Source organism: Bactrocera neohumeralis, chromosome 2, assembly GCF_024586455.1.
Source record: "Bactrocera neohumeralis isolate Rockhampton chromosome 2, APGP_CSIRO_Bneo_wtdbg2-racon-allhic-juicebox.fasta_v2, whole genome shotgun sequence".
In the NCBI taxonomy this organism is placed as follows: domain Eukaryota; kingdom Metazoa; phylum Arthropoda; class Insecta; order Diptera; family Tephritidae; genus Bactrocera; species Bactrocera neohumeralis.
In genome coordinates this window covers 58,326,390-58,348,782 of record NC_065919.1, presented here as the reverse complement: position 1 = coordinate 58,348,782, position 22,393 = coordinate 58,326,390, and the positions used below count along the sequence as shown (strand labels likewise).

General features: G+C 38.6%; 1 protein-coding gene across 1 annotated transcript in view; it reads left to right on the top strand.

The window, feature by feature from the left end:
• The window catches only part of LOC126765861 (uncharacterized), a 68,309-nt gene that overhangs the window by 34,441 nt on the left and 11,475 nt on the right, over positions 1-22,393 (top strand). The window contains exon 2 of the mRNA XM_050483541.1: positions 16,365-16,524. Coding sequence (XP_050339498.1) covers positions 16,395-16,524 — 130 coding nt within the window. The 5' untranslated portion in view covers positions 16,365-16,394. The remainder of the gene's footprint in view (positions 1-16,364; positions 16,525-22,393) is intronic.

The window sequence follows — 22,393 nt, the reverse complement described above, 5'->3', positions numbered from 1 at the left end:
GGAGATTTTATCGTTGACTTGAACAAGAAACTCTATACAATTTCGTGAAGATCTGTTGTCAAATAAAAAATTTTTCCAAAGAAGAACATACCTTTGATCGTACAATTTGTATGACTGCTTGATCTTATAGCGGTCCGATATCGACGGGTCCGACAAATGAGCAATTTATTGGGGAGAAAAGGATGTGTCAGAAATTTCATCACGAAATCTATACTCAGCTTGTCATGTTTTTATTTATATTTTAGTGTAATATACTAGTATATTTTAGAGGGTCTCAGACGTTTCCTTCAGGGCGTTTCGAATTTCATTACAACTAAACAAAGGTACTTTGGTGGCTCTCTTGCACCATTTTTTTCCGTTGTCCTTTCTTACACTGCTCTGCCACAATCTGAGGACAAGCCCTTCATATATATTCCAATGTAAACATTAAAGTAATGTGGACTAAGGTCGAAACTTTGAATCTAAATTTTCGGAATTAATTTTGGTATTTTGACATCCCCATGATAGGGAGACGGAATCCCACACAATAAAAATTGCCATATCTAGGATTCAAATCAAATTTAAAGTTTTCAAACCTTTTACGAAATATAACATACAAATTGTGGCATTTAATCTGAACTTTCTCATAAAATCCTTCAATATCGGAGGGGATTAAAATTTATGCACGAACATTATTACAAACCTCACAAATTGGAAACTTTTTTGAATATATATTGGATGTCAAAAAAGTCTTGCGGTATTTTTATTGAATTTTTTTTTTTTCTTGAAATAGAAATGAATTTTTGATGGCTCATGCCCAGCTCTTGACCGATGCTACGGCTGCTACTATGTCGGTCTCTTTCGACAAATTCAGCGATTTTATCGCAATTTTCGACGACAGGCCTTCCGGAGCGTGGCGCATTTTCGACTACCTCTACACCAAAACGAAAACGTTGAAACCATCGTTGTGCGGTGGAAATGGAAACTGTATCAGGTCCATAAACTGCACAAATTTTATTGGCGGCTTGAGATGCATTTTTGCTTTTATCGTAGTAGTACTGTAAAATATGCCGTATTTTCTCTTTATTTTGCTCCATGTTTGCGACGCTATAACTCACGAACGACTTAAAAGTAACGACAATCAATCAAACATGTGTTGTGAAATGAGCTTTCCAAATAGGTATACATAGCATGACCCGATGCGACGAATAAAACTAGAACTACGCGCTTTCAGCGACAACTAGCGAAAATACCGCAAGACTTTTTTCACAACCTGTATTATGCTACAATGTTAGGGAAACAGTAGGTAGACACCAGAAAAGAGAAAACACGCCAAATTAATGGTCCATATACAGTAGGAGTCAATTATGCTCAATTTCTGTTTTGTCCATGCCGCTCCCATAATTTTGATATCAAAGATGCATCATGCTCTGGAAGGCCAATTGACGTTAATATTGTTAAAATAATAGATATGGTCGACTCCGACCGTTCACAAGAAATAACCTCATGGACCGAATTGCCATCTGTAAATCGCTACTGAATCGCATCAAAAGCTTTCCAATTCTGAGACGGATGGTTACTGGTGATGAAAGGCGAGTCTCTAACAACAACGTCAAGCGAAAACAAGAAAAAACGTTAACTTATATACCCTTCACAGGTATATTTCTTTTAGTAACTATGTGTTCAGTTTGTATGGAAGCTATATGCTACAGTTAACCGATCTGAACAATTTTTTCGGAGATTATATTATTGCTTTAAGCAGTAGTCCATGTCAAATTTCGTGAAGATACCACGTCAAATGCAAAAGTTTTCCATACCAGAACTAGATTCCGATCGTTCAGTTTGTATAGCAATATGTTGCAGTGGTCCGAATATAATTTTGTTTTGAGTTTTCCATACAAGAACTTGATTCCGATCGTTCAGTTTATATGGCAGCAATATGTTGTAGTGGTCCGATATCGACAGTTCCGACCTTCTTGAAGAGAAAATGACGTTTGCAAAATATCAAAACGATATCTTAAAAACTGAGGGACTAGTTCGTATACATATATACAGACAGACAGACGGACATGGCTAAATCGACTCAGCTCAACATACTGATCATTTATATATATACTTTATAGGGTCTCTGACGCTTTCTTCTGGGTGTTACAAACTTCGTGATAAACTTAATATACCCTATTCAGGGTATAACAAGTCAGGTTTGAAGGGTGAGGGGAAGAATTTGCTATGTTTTTGGTGGTATTGGTGGTATCAGTAATTTGATCGTCTGAAGAAAGCAAGCGGCTATCTTTGGGCAATACTTAGGGCAAAAATTTAAAAGCCCCCAAGAGTATAAAAATGAAGAAGCATACGTTGAACTTAGCTTGAAAGATTTCAAAACCCTATTACCTAGTTCATTATGCCGTTTTTTCTCGAAATGTAACAAGTATAAGTAAGTAGAGTCTCCGTATTTGCTAGCAGCTCCCATAAATTGCTCTATTGTATTATGCGTTGGAAAATTGTTTGTGTGCCTTGCTTGCGTAAGCGCGAGCCTACGAATGTTGCCCTTTCTATTTGTATTTGTATATGTGCATATGTATATAGTATGTTTGTGTGCACATGTATTGGTGATATCATGCCTGAAGAAAAGTATTAAATGATAACGTATTTTAAAACGGCATCGACATTCACAACTTCCTGCCGCGTATTATGTTGCCACATAGTGTGGCATACTCATATTTAGTTTACAAGCACACAAAAAAAGAAGTGAACACAGCAAAAAATAACTGTAACTGTGAAGGCATTATGTGGCAATATAGAATTGTGTACGCCATCACCCGGCGTGGCGTGGCGTGGCGTGGCGCTGCTGCATTTTGCTGCTCAACGAGCGAAAGATTGAAATTTTCAATTTAGTGTTGGTGCAACTCGTTCTTGTTCTTCTTATTGTTGTCATTATTGTTATTGTTGTTCAATGCCGTCTGCAAAGTGAATTCCAGAATTCAATTGAAATTTTTAGTCTCAACTTTAGTGCGCATCTATGTGTGCCTCTGTGTGCCTCTGTGTGTGTGTGTGTTTGTTTGTGTGCAACATGGTCTACTGGGTGCTTTTGCTGCTCTTTATTTCGCTAAAGTCGTCGTGTGTCGGCAGCGTCGCGCACTTAAATGCCGGCGCTCGTATGTAGGTGATGGTGGCGGCATTCTCGCTGCCGCACAGCCGCACAGCAACACAGCCGCATAATTGCATGTGCGTGCGCGTGTGCGCCAGGCTGCGCGTCAGCCAGTCAGCTGGCCTACAACCGCAACCAGCCACCCAATTTTCGCCTTGGCCTGCTGTTGTTGTCACTGATGTTGTTATTGTTGTTGTTGTTGTTGCTGCTGCAGCTGTTACGCGATTTGCCATCGACAATTTAATGATGTGGCTATAGGCGATTTTCCTTTGTAATTTTGCCATTTAATTCTGATTTGTATTATAAAGGGCTTGTCGTCACTGCCATTGTACCGTTATCGTTAAATATGCCTTGTGTGTCTGTACAGCTAGAGGTAAGAATATGATTGGTATTCTTGCATCTTTTACTGCGGCCCTCCTTCATTCAATTTGTAATTGTGCGATTATCACAATTGCGATTACAATATTGAAAATCGCTGCTCAATGGCGGAAAAAGTTGCAGGCCTATTTCGTTTTGAGTGATTGAGGTGGAAATTGCCGGACCATTTTGTAAGAAAAAGATTAGCTTATTAACGTAGCAATAAAGCCACAGCCAAATGTGACATTTGAAAAGAATTGCATTGCTAGAAATTTCGATTGATTATCCTTGTGGAAGATTATTTCGTAAAAAACTCGATTTTGTCCTTCTTTGAACATGATTAAAATTAGTAAATAAGGTTGTCTTATTCAAAGCTCCCATTCAAAACAGAACTAAGGAATAGAATGAGCTGTTATAACAAAAGTTGTTCGATTAAACTGAAATTTATGAGAGAAAATTTCTTTTAATATTTGAATTCGTAACCCTTATTTTTCAATACAACTCCACATCAGTGAGACATGGATTCAATTAATTTATTTAGTGTATCGCAAAAAATGCTTTGCCATGCTTCCCTTAATCGTCCTTATTTTCACAATTCTTACGTTTGATTTTTCGATCTACAACTTCTCATAGGTTCTCTAGAGGATTGCGATCTGGTGATTGTGCGGGCAAACCACTGTTTTACACAAATATGTTATTATATTCTAAAAGCATTTCTTCTTCAGAATGCGACAACATAATATTCTGAAGAATATTTTATACATCGCTCATTTTCTGCAAGAGCATAAATCAAAAAATATTTTTTTTATACGTTATATATTTCATGTTATGATGGATTGAATACCCTTATATGCTTTAATGATTCCTGTTTTCCGTTTAAGGTTGGAGTCAGTTGAAAACTTTTAACGCGTTTTCTGGCAAATCTAATTTTTTGCTTTATAGATCGGCCCTCTTTAATGCCCAAAAAAACAACCCCACACTAGTACATTGTCTCCACTGTGTTTCACCATGCCTCATGTATAATGCGGATTGAGGTGTTGTCTTCGGTCTGCGCACCAGCTTCAAAACATTTGAACCTTTCATATTAAACTTCGATTGGTCGGAAAAAAGTACTTTTCGTCATTTTGTGATCATCCAATTTATGTGCCTTCTCGCAAATTCTTGTTGCGCCAGTGTGTTTTTTTTAAAGAAATGTACTACTTTTTTGCACTCGTGTAACATGAAAATCCATCTTGAACAGTTCGACGTTGTATGCAATACTGTGATAGAGGACTGTTTGAATCTAGCGCCCCCTGGTGGCGCCATCTATATGTCGACTAGTGCGTTAGAATCTGCTATCTTTATCGATTGTCCAGTGAGAATTTCATGACATTTCATCGATTGGAAGTGAAGTTATTGCGTTTTACAAGGTCTGTCGCAAAAAATAATATTTTTCAAAAGTTATATTTTTCTATTCAAAGTAGTTTCCTTGTGCTTCGATACAGCGTTTAGCCCGATCAATTAGCATTTCAAATGAGTGTTTAAGGTCATTTTTCGTATCAGTATGTTTGTGTTATCGGTGCGAAAATGAGCTTCGAGCAAAGAGCCAACATTAAATTTTGTTTTAAAATTGGTAAAACTTTTACCGAAATGTTTCAATTGATGAAACAAGTTTATGGCAATGATTGCCTATCCCGTAGCAGAGTGCACAAGTGGTTTCAACGTTTTTAAAGTGGTCGTGAGGACATAAATGACGATCAACATGTGGGCCAATCAAAATCTGTGATCACCGGAAATTCCACCGAAACTGTGCGTGAATTCATCCGAAATCATCATCGAAATTCATGGAAATGGAATTGAACATCTCCAAAACATCGATTTATCGCATTTTGACCGAACATTTGGGCTTACGAAAGGTGTGTGCACGGTTTGTTCCGCAAAAATTGCTCAGAATCGTCTGATCGATCGACGCTTGTGACCGATTATTTGACCAAAAATCACATTTTAACCATTAACCACTCGCCGTATTCACCTAAAATGGCACCGTGCGACTTCTTTCTTTTCGGAAAAATGAATTTTCCAATGAAAGAGAAGCGTTATGCAGACGTAGAGGCCATTCAAAAGGCTTGCACCGGCATACTGGCGGCCATACCGGCCAACGAGCTAAAACACTCATTCGACATGCTTTTGGACCGTGCAAAAAGCTGTATTGAAGCAGAAGAAGACTATTTTGAATAAAATAAATTAATTTTGCAGAAGAAACAATTTGTTCTGTTTTTTTTTACAGTCCTGTTTACTTTGGAAAGCTCAATGTATATATATATGTATATAAATGATCAGAATGACAAGACGAGATCTAATCCGGGTGATTGTCTGTCTGTCCGTCCATCCGTGCAAGCTGTAACTCGAGTAAAAGTCGAAATATCTTGAAGAAACTTTGTATATTCCTTGACAAAAAGGTATGACGGAGTTCGTAAATGGACGTAATCGAACCACTGCCACACCCACAAAATGCTATTAAAGAAAACTTAAAATATTCCATAACTAGGCTCTAAAATATAATACATGACTATGATTTGACACAGAGGATTGCGGTGACAAGGGTAACCTGTGGGCTGCAAGTTTTGAAAAAGTGGGCGTAGTACCGCCCTCTCATTCGTGTAGCTCTCCTAGACCGCTAAATCTACAATAGCCAAATTCGCTTAGGACAATTCTTATAAGATGTACTGCTGACAGTGTGAAAATGGATAAAATAGGACCATAACCCCGCCCACGCCCCATATAAGGGTACTTTTAAAAAGTACTAAAAGCGCGATAAATCAATAACTAACTGCGCCAGAGGCATTCAATTTTATGTCCGAGATGGGATGAGGGGGCAATATTTACTGGTTCCCGGTGTGAAAGTTGTATGATTGGAGTTTCGCCGCCCACTTTTTGGTGAACACCCATATCTCAGGAACCGATTTCGTCAAAATTTAGTACGTAGCATTTTTATACCCTGAACAGGATATATTAAGTTTGTCACAAAGTTTGTAACACCCAGAACGAAGCGTCAGAGACCCTATAAAGTACTATATATATAAATGATCAGTTTGTTAAGCTGAGTCGACTTTGCCATGTCCGTCTGTCCGTCCGTCCGTCCGTCCGTCCGTCCTTCCGTTCGTCTCTCTGTATATATACGAACTAGTCCCTCAGTTTTTAAGATATCGTTTTGAAATTTTGTAAACGTCATTTTCTCTTCAAGAAGCTGCTCATTTGTCGGGACTGCCGATATCATATTATTCATAAATTTGGTATGAGTTATTTTTAGAAATAATGTAATATCAGAAGAAACTGTTCATGTATGGAAAACTTTCGCATTTGAAGTGGTATCTTCGCCAAATTTGACATGGATTACTGCTTAAGGTCATGACATAATCTCTGAAAAAATTGTTCAGATCGGATTACTATAGCATATAGCTTCCATATAAACTGGACACATAGTTACTAAAAGAAATGCACCTGTGAAGGGTCGTTTTTTCTTGTTATCATATTCCTATGTCACATTGCGAAAATGGAGGAAATCGGACAATAACCACGCCAACTTCCCATGTAGCACAATTTTAAAATCCAATTGATTCCGTTACATTCCGGTACACAAATCAAGAAGCAATTAATATAAGGGGATACAACTTATAATGCCTTTCATGTATGTCACCTTAATACCAAATATTGTTCAAATCCTACGAAAACCGTTCATACCTCTATGTATCGAATATTTGGACCCCTGCATCGATAGTTGACATTTTACGAGAAATATCGATTAATGTGTGAGATATATAGTATAATAATCTTTTTCTGACAATGGTATATTTGTGTGTCGAAAATGGGTTGAATCGTGTCAATACTTCCTTTAGCTCCCATTGTAATAATATCATAACGATTATTGATTCAGGTGACTATACATTGTGACAAAAAAGCACCTGGAAATTATTATTAAATTCCCCAGGCATAATTATATTAAAAAAAAGGTAATTTGTTAAGTTGGTAGGATTGTCTTTAATTACGATGCCAAATATGAACGCGATCTATCAACCAGTTTGCTTACAGCAGCTGTTTAAATCGGTTCACCTCAGTAGTGCGGTGTGATTTTTCCAATGGATAAAAATATCGAACAAAGAATTTGTCTCAAATTTTGTATTTTTAACCAAATTTCGTGTCTAGTTTGGTTGAGAATGTTGGAAAAGGCTTATGGTGATGCGGATTTATCAAAAACACAAGCCTACGAGTGGTACAAATTGAAGGCTTTGAAAGGTCGTTAAAGCCATGCCTCGTTTTGGACGACCTTTGAGCTCTTCAACTGATAAAAATATTTAAAAAGTTAAGGATGTGGTGCTTTAAAATCATCAGACAAGTGTTAGAGAGATGACAAGAGAGTTCTACATCTCTCGCGAGTTCGTTCGAATGATTTTGGTGGATATTTTGAGTATGATACGCTCTCTTACTCGACTCGTCGCGATAAAGCTGATTTTTTTTAAAGAGTACCGTAAACAGGTATCTTTGGCCATGCTTTTTCGTGCGAATTCCGATCCCATATTCATTGAGAGCATTAAAACAGCCGATAAGACATAGGTTTATGAGTTTTATAAGCAAACAACGAGCCGAAACCAAAAATACCACCACAATTCTGCTCAAAAATCAAGGTGATGCTCATTGGTTTTTCGATAATCGTGGTTTGGTGCATCATGAATTTATTCCAGAGGGACACGCGGTCAATAAAGAGCTCATTTTGGAGGTATTGAAGCGTTTGCGTGAGAACATCTGTCGAAAACGGCCAGAATGATGAAAGAAAAATTCATGGATTTTACGCGATGATAATGCACCATCGCATCGAGTCATGATTCGGACCGAATTTAAAGCCAAAAACGCAATGAATACCATCGATCAACCACCGTATTCACCAGATTTGGAACCGTGTGGTTATTTCTTATTCCCCAAACTGAAATTGCCACTCCATGGAAGGCGTTTTCAGTCGATCAAAGAGATTAAACAAAATTCACTGAAGAAGCTGAAGGCCATCCCAAAAAGTGCTTATGAAAAGTGTTTCGAGAACTGGAAAAATCGTTGTCATAACTGTGTTACTTCTGGTGGGGATTACTTTGAAGACGGCAAAATAAATATTGAGATGAATAATTAAATATTTTGCGTTTTATTTACAATTTCCGGGTATTTTTTTGTTACATTCTATATGCATGTACGGTATGTATGTTCTCTTCTCTCCATATATATGTATCCACGTATTAAGATTACTCGTACTAACACTTTATTTTACAACTTCACGCGTAAGTAAACTTTCAATGGCCATTATAAAAAAAACAAATCGCCATAAACTCAAATACATTTTATTACAACTAATTCAGTGCATTACTTTGTAGCAAACAGGACTTTTGCATTATCCCGCAGACGAATAATTTGCTTATGATGTAAATAACTATCTACATATATTAACATAATTTACGAGAGTGTAAAAGTGTGCCCCTGCCCCCGCGAAACGCAAGCCCCGGAGCGCATTTCTGCGACAAATGTCTTACGAAGGCAACAACAATACCAAAAACCACAATGGTCTTTACAATACTTCTGCATTCGCTGGCGCAGACAACATGCAGCGAAAAAAGTTCGAGAAAAAGTAGCAACAACAACAACGTTTATGTGGATTGCACGCTGTTTCTGTTTGGTGCTAATAACTTTATGTGAAATGCAAAAGAATTCTTGTGAAAGCAAAATCTTGTTGCGCCGAACGAGCGCTGCCGGCCGGCAAACGACTGACCAGCAGCGCATTTATGCGCGATATATCACTTAATTGCACTTTTGCATGTGTCTTGCATGTTGTTGCAAGCCGTCGTCGAATGCAAAGAGCGTCTTTCAACGACTGCCGTTGTGAAATCATTTCTAAATTTAGATTTTTTTTAAGAATTCTAGCAAACCCAAGACTGCTTCAGTGGTGCTTAATCACAATGTTAGCACGACGACTTTGCAAATCTCACAGCAATAAATGCGAGCAAACACACACACACACATGTATAATAGCATAGCAACATAGAGTATAGCGGGGTGCGGTAGGCGCTCGTAACGGGATGTAGTAAAAATGTACAATGTCGGACATAACATCACATAGTCGAGGAGCTGCCAAAAAATGCCGCCAATCGACAGTGTTGCATGGTAAATGCCGTTGCTGCCGCTGCGAGCTAGTGGTGCGAAAGAAAACCGATGATAAGGCAAGCCGAGAGTAGGCAGCACCCATACACACACAGACACACATGTGTGCAACTTAATACACGCCGGCATGCTTGCGAAGAAAAATTTCTAATTTCTGCTTCTTTGGCGGCTGTCGGACTTTTCTTCCTCCTTTTTTACGGTCATCAAACGCTGCTTGTTGTTGCTATTTGGGCACTACTGGATTTTTATTTAACCTCGTCAATTTTCAAAGTGCAAAACGAGCAGTACGGGCGACCAACAGCGGAATGGCAACAACAACAAGCAGTATAAAATCCTTTCACAGTCGCCACCTCAGACACCAAAGTATGTGACAGCAGCGCAAGTTAGAGCACAAACACACACACATATATAGTATGTGTACACACACACACACACACTCAGCAAAATACCACGAATATAAAATTGTCGCCTTCGCTTTAAGCGTTGGTTGGACAAAAGTAGCGTGAATCGAGTGTTGCATAGTGTTCGTAATGGTGTTAGCGTTGGCTATCACTTGTAGCAGGAGTACGAAGGCGAGAAGAGAGCGGGGCTGTTGCTTGCTACAAGCGCACTTACTTGCGAGTGCGGATGCTATTACAGTAAAACTTGGTTAACACATTTGCCAGTTAGTAACAACTCAGCGACAATAGCAAATAAGGCAACAACAACAACAACAAAACACATATTACATACAGTTGTAAAAAAACTCACGTATGGGAAGGGAAAAAAAATGTACAACAGCAAGGGCGACAGCATCGACAACATCGCCGATTTCGGCGACACAATCTCACACTGTTTAGAAACCACTCACACACACACACACTGACACGCATGCTCATATATCGAAGTAGTTAAGTGGTTAACATTTTTTGGCGAATTCAATTTGTCGTCACTCTTAGCAATGGCAGCACGACAATCTACACACACACATACATACGAGCAGTTGCACAGATTTAACCCAATAAAAAGTTGCATTTGAACCCAGGGAGTATTTACAGTGTACATCATTTGACTACACAATTTTCAAATTTTGTTTTCGGTCTCACTTTTTATTAAACATTGCAGCTTTATTCGCCCCAAGGCCGCTAAAACACCTATTTTTTAAGTTAAAGAACTACTATTATTTGATTTCTTCTTGAGTCCAATGGATCTCCGTCTCACATAATAATTCGGAAATTTAAAAATTTTATAACATTCGTGCTAGTGCTTGACTCTTCAAACTACAAGGTGTTTCCAAAGTAAACAGGACTTTTTAAATCTAGCGCCCCCTGGTGGCGCCATCTATATGTCGACTGGTGCGTTAGAATCTGCTATCTTTATCGATTGTCCAGTGAGAATTTCATGACATTTCATTGATTGGAAGTGAAGTCATTGCGTTTTAAGTGTCAGTATGTTTATGTTATCGATGCGAAAATGAGCTTCGAACAAAGAGCCAAATTAAATTTTGTTTTAAAATTGGTAAAACTTTTACCGAAACGTTTTAATTGATGAAACAAGTTTATGGCGATGATTGCCTATGCCGTAACAGAGTGCACGAGTGGTTTCAACGTTTTCAAAGTGGTCGTGAGGACATAAATGACGATCAACATGTGGCCAATCAAAATCCGTGATCACCGGAAATTCCATAGAAACTCTGCGTGAATTCATCAAAAATCAGCCGCAATCATTGTTGAAATTCATGGAAATAGAATTGAACATCTCCAAAACATCGATTTATTGTTAGTCAGAGATCTTACTGACGCCGTTGGAATATCGGAATGATCACTGTAAGTCATTTTGAAAGATCATTTGGGCCTAAAAAAGGTGAAAGCACGATTGGTTTCAAAATCAGTAAATATTTTCGAAAATCAGCGTCGCTTTAACGTCTGTGAAACAATGTTTTCCAACTACAAGGATATCATAAAACGTATTATTACTAGCAACGAGTCTTGGATCTATGCTTACTACCCGAAAACAGACGATCATTAGGCCAAATATCATGCCAAAGGTGAGCCGAACTCGAAAAAACCACATCAAAGTAAGTCGAAAATCAAGGTTATGTTGACAGTTTTCTTCCATTATCGAGGTGTGGTGTACTCCGAATTCCTTCCGAACTGCCAAAATGTCAACAAGGAATACTATTTGAATATTTAGTAACACTGTTCATGTATCTGTCGAAGGAGTTTCTGGGGTTTTTGTGCCCATCGATCCACTGATACACATCAGAGGCAAAAAAAGCAGTCGAAACTTCAACCTGAGAACCCGCTTTAAAGAAGGTGCAGACTCTTCTTTCGCTCAGGAAAGTAATGACCGCAGTTTTCTTGAATTGGCAAGGTGTAATCAACCATACATCGAGTATCTGGAGAAAGTCAAAAATGTAACAGACTCTTCTATCGCCCAGGAATGTAAAGCCCGCATTGACAATGTGTGATCTACCATACATCGACCATCTGGAGAAGGGCGAAATAATATCGATCTACTTTCCCGAATTAGTAAGCCAATTTGACGCCGAATTGCAAAAACGAGCCTGTGACAAGACACCGGCCTATGCCTCCTACATAGATACGGCCGGATAGATAACTCGCCAGATATTTTAGTCGAATATTTTGCGGTTTTGATTTTTCAGACGAAGTAAATAAAGCCTAGTTAAAAAAATTGCGTGAGAACTGGCAATGGTAGTCAACTCATCCTAAACGCACCACTTGAACCCAGATACTTCACTATCTGTGGTTCGTCCACACATCAAATACTAAACTAGCTTATTTTATGCACTTCATTGTGTCGCATGTTTGTAGCAGAAATGCAAAGCCATCATTGACACCAGCGCTGATGTCGTTGCATTCTTGCTACGGGCCATTTCCGCCACTTTCTTTTTTACTGCTGCCATAGCATTTCTGCTTTGCCTTTTCTCGCCACACTCAGTGACCGGACAGTCGCAAACCATAAGCACTCGCAGTTTGTGGTGATTTCATGAATTTCACAGATTTCATGGGGCATGTGTCATGGCGTATTACCCCGCATTACTCGTACTATTTACATTAGGCATCGCCACACACATGTCTGCTCATAGATTATGCAATGTCATTACGTAGATATGTGCATAGGTATATGTGGATGTGTTGGAGCAGTCATTGGGGCACCTTGAACGAATGTTTCACCTGATCGGCAACGCATGTGGCTAAAGTACTCAATTACGAGCAAGTATTTGCATTCACTCGGAGTTGACTTTGTGTCAGGAGTGGCTAAACTACCGGAAAATGTGTCATTACAATACGTGTCAAGCTCGTAAGCGCTTTCGGTTCACCTCATTAAATTGTCCTTCACTTGAAGACTTTTGTGGAGTCGGTAGGCAAATAACGTCTGTACGTATATAATGGATTTATTTTTAAAAAAATTTTACATGATGTTTCTTATAATTTTTTCGAACAGCCAATAATAAAATTTTTAATTTCAAATTTTTAGAATTTTGATTTATATAATTTAAAATTGGAAAGTCTTATTATTATATACAATTTTCACCATAACTAAAACCAAGACGGTAAAATGTTCCGAAATTTTTAAAAATTATATATACATATACATATAGTAAGTGTGTTTAACGAAAGTTTTGTAATATTTACAGTGTTGCCAATTTTTTGAAAAACGATAATTAGTAAATTTTCCAAATAATATACTAAAAAATTAATCAAAAGAAGGTTTTTTGACAAAGTTTTTCATTACAAGAGTGCTGGAACAGAGTTCCCACCTATTTGGAAAATAAATTATTAAATATATAAGGGTTGCCACTTACCGAAATCTCTCCATAGACGGAAAAAGTAGTGTTAATGAGTTTCGGCCATTTCACAAAACACCATTTGGGATGTCATCTAGTTAAAAATATTATATAAAAATATATATTTATATATATTGTTTCAAAAAATTACCCGGAAATTGTAAATAAAACGCAAAATATTTAATTATTCATAAATATTTATTTTCTCGCCTTCAAAGTAATCCCCACCAGATGCAATACACTTATGCCAACGATTTTTGCAGTCCTCGAAACACTTTTCATAAGCACGTTTTGGAATGGCCTTCTGCTCCTTCAGCGAATTTTGTTTTATCTCTTCGATCGATTGAAAACGAGCTCAATCCTGGAACGAGTCGAGCAAGAACGCGTTTCATATCCAAAATCATTCGAACGGACTCGCCAGGGAAGTCGAGTTCCCTTGCCATCCCTCATTTCATCAATTAAAGAGGTCGAAGGTTGTCTAGAACGAGGCACGTCTTCAACGATCTCTCGACCGTCTGTGAAGGCTTTGTACCACTCGTAGGCTTGTGTTTTTGATAAAACTGAATCATCGTAAGCCTTCTCCAAGTTTTCGCTACGATTCTGCACACCAAACTTGGTTGGAAACACAAAATTTTTATCTCTTGTAAAAATCGCAAAGCACTACTGAGGTGTACCGACTTAAGCAGCTGCTGTAAACAAACTGATTGACAGATCACAAAGATTTTTTGTTAAGCAAAACTCGCCGAAATCTTCACTATATATTGCACTGGTCTACAGTGGTTTTGTTACCCTAAATATAACGTCGATTTCGGATATACTTGGGCTCAAAAAGCCTGAAACTATCGATGATTTTGTAGAATTTGCTCTCCTTAGTTTACAAATATTTTTTTTCCATTTTTCATTACAATGAATTCGAACCCTTGAAACAAAAAAATATATATATATATATATATGTATATGACCATTTGGTTTTGAAAAGTAAGGTTACATTTTAATAAACACAGAGAAAAATGTTTTCACCTTGTGCATAAAATGGTAGGGTTATACTTGCTAAATTATTAGTAACACACCATTGGCTGAAATATGCTCAACTACTCTGAAGCCTTCGCTGCAGATAAATTACTGTACTTAAAAAATAATAATCTCGGCTTAGCTGCACGACTACCTTAGCTGTTAAACCCTTACCTTCGGTTTTCAATGAAAACTATCTGGTAACATTGTTGTTGTTATTGTTATAGTTGGGTTTCCGTGAGTAGGAAGCCAATGCACAAATGCCAAGAAAGTTGTTCATTTGATTTTCACGTATTCTCCATTTGTATGTGTGTATATATGTATTTAATTATGTAAGCAAACTGTGAGCAATGCTTACAACCATCCTTTCAGGACACTATAAACACACATACACACACACACACATACGCGCATAGAGACACTTGTGTGTGCGCCATTTAGAAGTGTTTTTGCTTTCGTACGTTAATTACGCATTTGTTTCTATTACGTAAGTCAATGCGATGCCGTGCGATGGGCGGTAGCGTCGGCGGCATGAGGTGAGCGGTGTGTGCTGCACGTTGCTTAATGTGAGAACGTCTTCAAAAGCGTGCCAGCTGTACTTGGGGAAATAGTTGTATAAGTGCTGTTGAGAAGTGACTTCCCGCCACGTAAATGTATGTATGTGTGAGTATTTGTTCGAAAGTAACGGCAGTGCTGGTTTGCTTGCATAAGTGCGGGTGCAAGCGCTCGCGCATGTATGTATATGTGTGTACGAGTGAGAGTGTGTGAAATTGTATGTGGGTGAATGTGTGTGTGGGTGGCTGTGTGCCTGTGTATGGGCGGCAATCACTTGTTGCCATAATTTTCGTTAATCTGGCGTAATGAGTTGTACGCCATTTTTGCCAAATTGTTTGGTGAGTGCCTGATAACAATGTTTGCACTAATTTGGTCTTTTAATGGTACTCCACTGACACTTGATGCGCTTTTAATTGCGCCAAACGCTTAAGAGTCCACACTCACCATTCGATGGCGTTGCACAAGTGTTGGTGATTTTACGAGTATTATATTGTTGTTGTTGTTGTTATAGCTAACTAACATCGCATGCCACGCCATTGATGGTGTCGACAATACTAAACTTGCCACACTAAGTACGTCCCGAACTCTGCTACCGCCCCGTCGTATGGCTGTGTTTGCCCTCCTCTTCTAGTCACTGTTGCTCTTGCTCACCCCCCGCCCCTTCTAGTTGGTGAGTGGGTGAGTTGTAGCGCCAGCACAATTGTTGTAGTTATTGTTGTTATAGACGTGGTTTGCTTGCCTGTGGCGGCTGTTGTATATGTGTGTGCGCACTGTTGGCCGCCGTTCGGTTTCGGTTTTTATTGCATTCGTCGAGTTGCTGGGGAAATACCTCCGCTGCTTCGGCGATGACAAAATGATTTGTTGCTGCTATTACGTGTACATTCGTGGCAATGCTGCTGCTGCTAAGTGCGCGCCCGCGTATTGGTGTGTTTTATTCACTGTGCTTTCTTCGCAGCACTTCGCGTTGGCAACTGAAGTGGCCGCACGCCACTGAGTGCATTCGAAAATTCATGGGAAAAGTAAGCGATTCATTAGTTTCAAATTGTTGCGGTTTTTCAAACGCGTCATTCGCAATTACTCTGACTGTGCCAACTCAGCTGCTGCTGCAATGTAGTGCAATACACACACACAAATACACGAACATGTATATCGGACAATGAAAGTGTGCTTTCGGGCGTGCATTTTCAATGTCACGCATACGCCCTGGCACACAAGGTTAAATATGCTTCATATAATATAGATATAATGAATTTTTGTTCAATTCTACGAAAACATATACAAATTTAATAAAATATAAAAATTTCTGTATAAATACTTATAAAAAAATATTTTTTTCTTCTTTTTCCACAGTTTGATGTGCATGATTCAACAGCTGCCAATATGAGGTCCTTATCAAGTGCTGGTGCTGATATTCTAACAAAACACTCGATTAATTCGTTGCTGGAACAACGCCAAGATTTCCTAAGTAGACGAAATGAGACTGCTGATGAGCTAATAACGCCTTTAAATGGTAAGCTATTTCAAAACAAACTTATTAAAATAGAACTAAAACTAAAAAAATCGATTTGTACTTAAACACTTGACAGAAGCCTTCTACTGTAAGACTCCCTTCTAATGGCTAATAAATCTGCAGAAGAGTATTTCATATGTAAAAAAATGTGGAAAACCATTAGCTTTTCCCATTATAGTTTACCTTGCCCAAGTCTGGAATCTATAACCTAGTGATAGTTTCGTAATTAACCTTTTATGCGCTATGAAATTCGATATATGGTTCTTGTTAACCAAGGTCCTCTATTCTAATAGAATTGACTTATCTAATAACTCTAAAAATTCTTCTTCTTTACTGGCGTAGACACCGCTTATGCGATTATAGCCGAGTTAACAACAGCGCGCCAGTCGTTTCTTCTTTTCCCTACTATCGCCAATTGGATATTCCAAGCGAAGCCAGGTCCTTCTCCACTTGGTCCTTCCAGCGGAGTAGAGGTCTTCCTCTTCCTCTACTTCCCCCGGCGGGTACTGCTTCGAATACTTTCAGAGCTGGAGTGTTTTCGTCCATTCGGACAACATGAGCCAGCGTAGCCGCTGTCTTTTAATTCGCTGAACTATGTCAATGTCGTCATATATCTCATACAGCTCATCGTTCCATCGAATGCGATATTCGCCGTGGCCAACGCGCAGACTATAAATCTTTTTTCTCTCGAAAACTCGCAACGTCGACTCATCAGTTGTTGTCAGCGTCCAAGCCTTTGTACCATATAGCAGAACGGGAATTATGAGTGACTTATGGAGTTTTCTAAAAATTACTTATGTCAAAAAGAGCATAAATTTTCAAGAACTTGATTTACTCTCTACTCCGTTTTTATGCATATTAGGTTATAACGGGGTTTTCAATAGGCACGCCACAAAAGCAGACCGATAGGGTCAGCAAACGACGCCATATTTTTCCCGCTCTTTTCACATTTCTCTGCAGTAAGGTTTGTCATTTCAACATGGAAAGATATACGATCGAAAAACGAGTCCAAATTATTAAAATTTACCACCGAAATTCGGAGTCCGTTGCCTCAACTTTAAGAGCGCTACGTTCAATTTATGGTCGTCATAATCGTCCTGTCAGATCAACAATTGAGCGTCTAGTAGAAAGATTTTAATCCACAGGCTTAGTACAAATTGTTCTCGTGCTAGTGAGACAAAGAAATGCCCGTAGTGTCGAGAATATTGTTGCCGCTGGCGCATCAATTGAGGAAGACCCAAATCAGTCTACAGCACGTAGTTCTCAAGTGTTGATCATCTCTATGATGTCGTTGTGGCGAATTAAGCGAAAAGATCTTGGTCTACATCCTCACGAGATAAAATTGATGCAAGAACTGACAGCCAGAGTCGTCGTACCTTCGGGAACTGGGCTGAGCAACAACTTGAAAATGATCCGAATTTTCAACGAAAATCATCTTCAGCGATGAAGCTCATTTCTGGCTGAATGGCTCCGTCAATGAACAAAATATGCGTTATTGTTCAGGCAGTAATCCACACGTACTCCACGAGCCATCATTGCATCCCGAAAAAAACGCTTTGTTGAGATTTATGGGCCGGCGGCGTCATTAGGCTATACTTCTTCCGTGACTAAGATCGGCACATTATTGTGAATGGGAATTGCTACCGCTCAATGATAACCGAATATTTTTGGCGAATGGGCGGCTACGTTAATGCGAACAAGCCAGCGACGATTGATGAATTTCGTACGAATATCGAACGAGAAATTGCAGCAGAAAATTGCATTCAGCGTCTGACCTTCTTCCTCGTTTGTAGCGCTCTTATTAAAAAACCCGTTACTTAAATTTATAAATTATATCGCACTGCTGATATGGTTCATTAAAATCTCAAGTGTATCTGAGTGCTTAAACGGGTTCGAAGAGGGAAACTCTAAGATCCAACTCTTCTTCGGCTGGAGCCCTTAAAACTTGGACCACTATGTCACTGAGTCTACTTGTGGAGTCCTGGCTAATTCACCGAAGCTCAGCGAAAAGATCAGGCATTCAGTTATATGTATATAAAGATCTCGGTTGTGGCTGCCATAAAGGTTGCAGTACACGCATCGCTTCGAAATAGAGCCAAAATCATGGAGGAGAGCTTTAACTTCGTTAGAAGAACGACTATACTAGCATTGAAATCGCTCAATGTGCGTTCTTAATTAGTTAAGCACAAGCAACAAGCTGCTTCTTTATCCGATCCGTTTGAGTGCCTGACCGCTGTGAAAGCTATGGGAACTTCAAAGCCAATGGGCTTGCAAGAAAGCGCACTATTTTTCCAATTATATCGGATTGTAAATGACCTAGATCTCTGCTGTATTTTACGTTCCAGCGCTGAGCCTATGCATCTCACTTGACAAATAGCTTTTATGCGACTGTGAGAGCCGTCTACCAAGAGTAGAACGCGTGGGGTTAACTGTACTTTGAAGCTATACATGATGGTAGTTGAGGTTTTGCACAGCACGCACCTTACCCACTATTGCTTAGCTCTTACTCGTACGCGACTGAAAGTCAAACATTGGAATTGATATTAGTCACCATGACAAATTTTTATTAGGCTCAAAATTCATTGTCGATTTATAAGACCTTTTATGATCAATACCTAACTGGCTAGTGATTTATGAGCTCCCATATAAATAATTATGATTGAGGGGAACGACTTTTCGAAAACCGCTTACTACCAATACTGCATTAGCTTTTCACTTCAGAAGCTTTCCTTTTATGTCAAAAGTGAATAATACTCTGCATAAAGAAACTTACTAGGTTCTACAAAACTTCTGCAATTTTTAAACACATTTTGGTAGAGTTTTCTTGTTATTCAAAGCCTCTGATGTCATGTCAAATAAAATATATAATTTTTCCAAGATCCACTTTATCACTATACAAATTGTTTATTTCGGCAATAAAATTCATTTAAATTTTCCAAGAAGGAAATCTTGCTTTTAAATGTAACCTCAGAGAGCACAGAGTGCTTAGTTGCTCATTCTCTGGCATTTCTACCTTAGTGGTGACCATTGTATTCACATTGTCTAGCTCGCTTCGGCCAAATCTTTTGGTAATTCATTTTATACTATTTGGTCTATCAAATTCGTGTTAGCGACACTCAAAAATATTTGGCATCCATCCATTTTTGTCATTTTTTAAATTATACTGTTATATTACGCATATTTGCATACAGATTGCTATATTACTTCCAAAAAAAGAGATCGTAAAATTTAAGATTTTATTTAAACTTGAACACAAGTCTAACCATTGGAAAATTAATTCAACACTTTGTAGTAGCACACTGAGCTGAACAATAGCACACAACGCCTTCTTCTCCATCCGTTGAGTTGTAATTGGTAGTATTCAGCAAACCTTTTATTTTTAGAGCTGTTGTGTGTTTTTTATACCTAGGTAGGGTATATTAAGTTTGGCACGAAGATTGTAAAACTCAGAAGAAAGATTGGAGAATGCATTAAATATATATTTAAATGATCAGCATAACGAACTGAGTCGATATAGCCATTTTCGTCAGTCTCTCATTCAGTCTGCCGGCTATATAGTATATATGCGAACTAGTCCCTCAGCTTTTGAGATATTGATCTGAGCTTTCGCACACGATCTTGTCTCTTCAAAAATGTGCTTATTTATTGAAACCGCAGCAATCGAATTACTATAGCATAAAGCTGTCGTACAAACTGAACAACGAGAATTAAGTGCTTGTAGGGAAACCTTTTTCATTACAGAGATATATTCAAGAAACTTGGCTTCAAGAACTGATAAACCGAGGCAATAATGCAGCTTGCATAGACATTTTTTAGATCCGCTCACGATAACATATAGTTGCCTTACAAACTATATATCCCAACCCGCTCATGTTATCGACCGCAACATTGCATGGTACCCTGTCCGCTTTCTATTTACTGCGACAAGTTCCCCTATACCGAGTTGCCGATAAGCGCTATCGGAGAGCAAGAGTACAAGCCGAATAGAAAACCGAAGTCGATCAGCTTCAACCCATTTGGAGAGGTATCGTCATGGAGGCTGAATTTTCCAACTGTTGTTACAAAGATGCCTCGCATTGTTGCGTTCCAAGAGCTCATAGAAAGTATTTTTGGTCACATCGTCCTTCTCCTCCGTCGGGGTGTGGGCGCAAATCAGCGATATAAAGAAGAACTTCGATTTGATGCGTATTATGGATATACGTTCTTCCACCGAGGTGAATGCCAGGACTCGGCGACGGGGTCTCTCTCTCCTCCCCACGAATCACATACCGAACTTGCACACTTTTATATGGCCACTGTAGTAAATGTCACAAGGACCTATTCATCTTAGTCCTTGTCCTATCGATCGCACTTCATGGTGACGGTGATGTACTCTCACGAGGACATCAACAAGCTGGGCAGCCCTTAAGTTGTAATCTTTTTTATAGATGAACTATAATACACTGCATCTGGAATGTCCGGTCCCTTAATTAGGAAGGTGATGCCGATATCATATAATATTATCTACTGGAAATCTAAATTTTCGTTCAGACGATTGTAACGCTTTCTAAAAAGGGAAAGTAACAGCATTCAAATTTCTCCACTCACGAGTCACTCTCTATTTTAAAGCACAAAACCAAATTAAATTACGAATTCAGAAGAATATATGTGACCTGGTCTACGGAAAGGGGGCTTAGGTGTCAAAAAATCAATTTTTTTCACTTTTTAGTTGATTCGGATGGAAGATGAGTTGTTTATTTTTAACAGTTGTTTCCCAGAAAACTAGTTTTCGCACGTTAGCTCCCTTTTCGTAGACCAGGTCACATACACAACTTATTAGAAAATATCGAAATAAATATTGATTTACTCATTCAAAAATGAAGAATCCTTCAACCAACTACATATTCAGGCGATTTTGGCAATTGAACACTGTGACAGCATTAGAAGCGAGTTGGCCGACAATAAACACATACAAACAACGAATATACTTTATAATTCGTACAAATATTTGCACATATACATACATATATATTTGCAGTTAATTATATTTGCATATACTTCAGTGGTTTGCTGTGTTTGTACGCCTTGTGGGCAATGAGAATTTCGAAGAAATATATTCTTTGGCCAGTATTTATGCTGAGCGGACGCCAAGTATACGCTGCTGTGCCTATTGGCATAAAATGCCATCGCCTTCTAAACGAATTGAGCACCGAAGGCGGAAAAACACACACCATACACACACACACATGCATGCTTTTAATTTATTATATTTGCTTTATACTTGAAAAGTTTAAAAGAAAACTGAAAGAGTAGGCAAAGGAAATGCAGAATGTCAAAGGAAAAATGGCGGCAAAGTCGAACTAATATTATGGCAACATACTTAAGAATGTAATATACCGTTATATGTGCATATATGTGTGTGTTTGAAGCAGCTCACATTGGGGAATGCGGTTGTGTTGGCGACGCCAACAACAACTAAACAACGCACTCATGGTTGCATGCAACAACGGCAATAGTAATACTAATAGTTGCAGAAATAAAAATTACTACAGATAAATTTGATTTATTGTGGGCATATTTCATTGCATTAACAGGCGTTATTATTGCTTGCGTTCGAGTGCAAGTCATACAAACAATTGCACACACACTCACTGCATGTAAATATATTTTTGTTTTGTTTGGTTGTTTTTTCTGTTGGCCTTCTTCAGCGCTGTCCCCAAGCTGTCGTGTTATACGCCTAGCACCAATTGACTTCAGTTGTCGCCATGTTTAACGAATTTTATACAGTGTTGCATTTACTGCACGTATACATACATACGTATATGTAATAAAGGGTGTATTGATTAGAGTTGTCAGATTGGAAAAAATCGCCAAATTTTATATTTTTAAA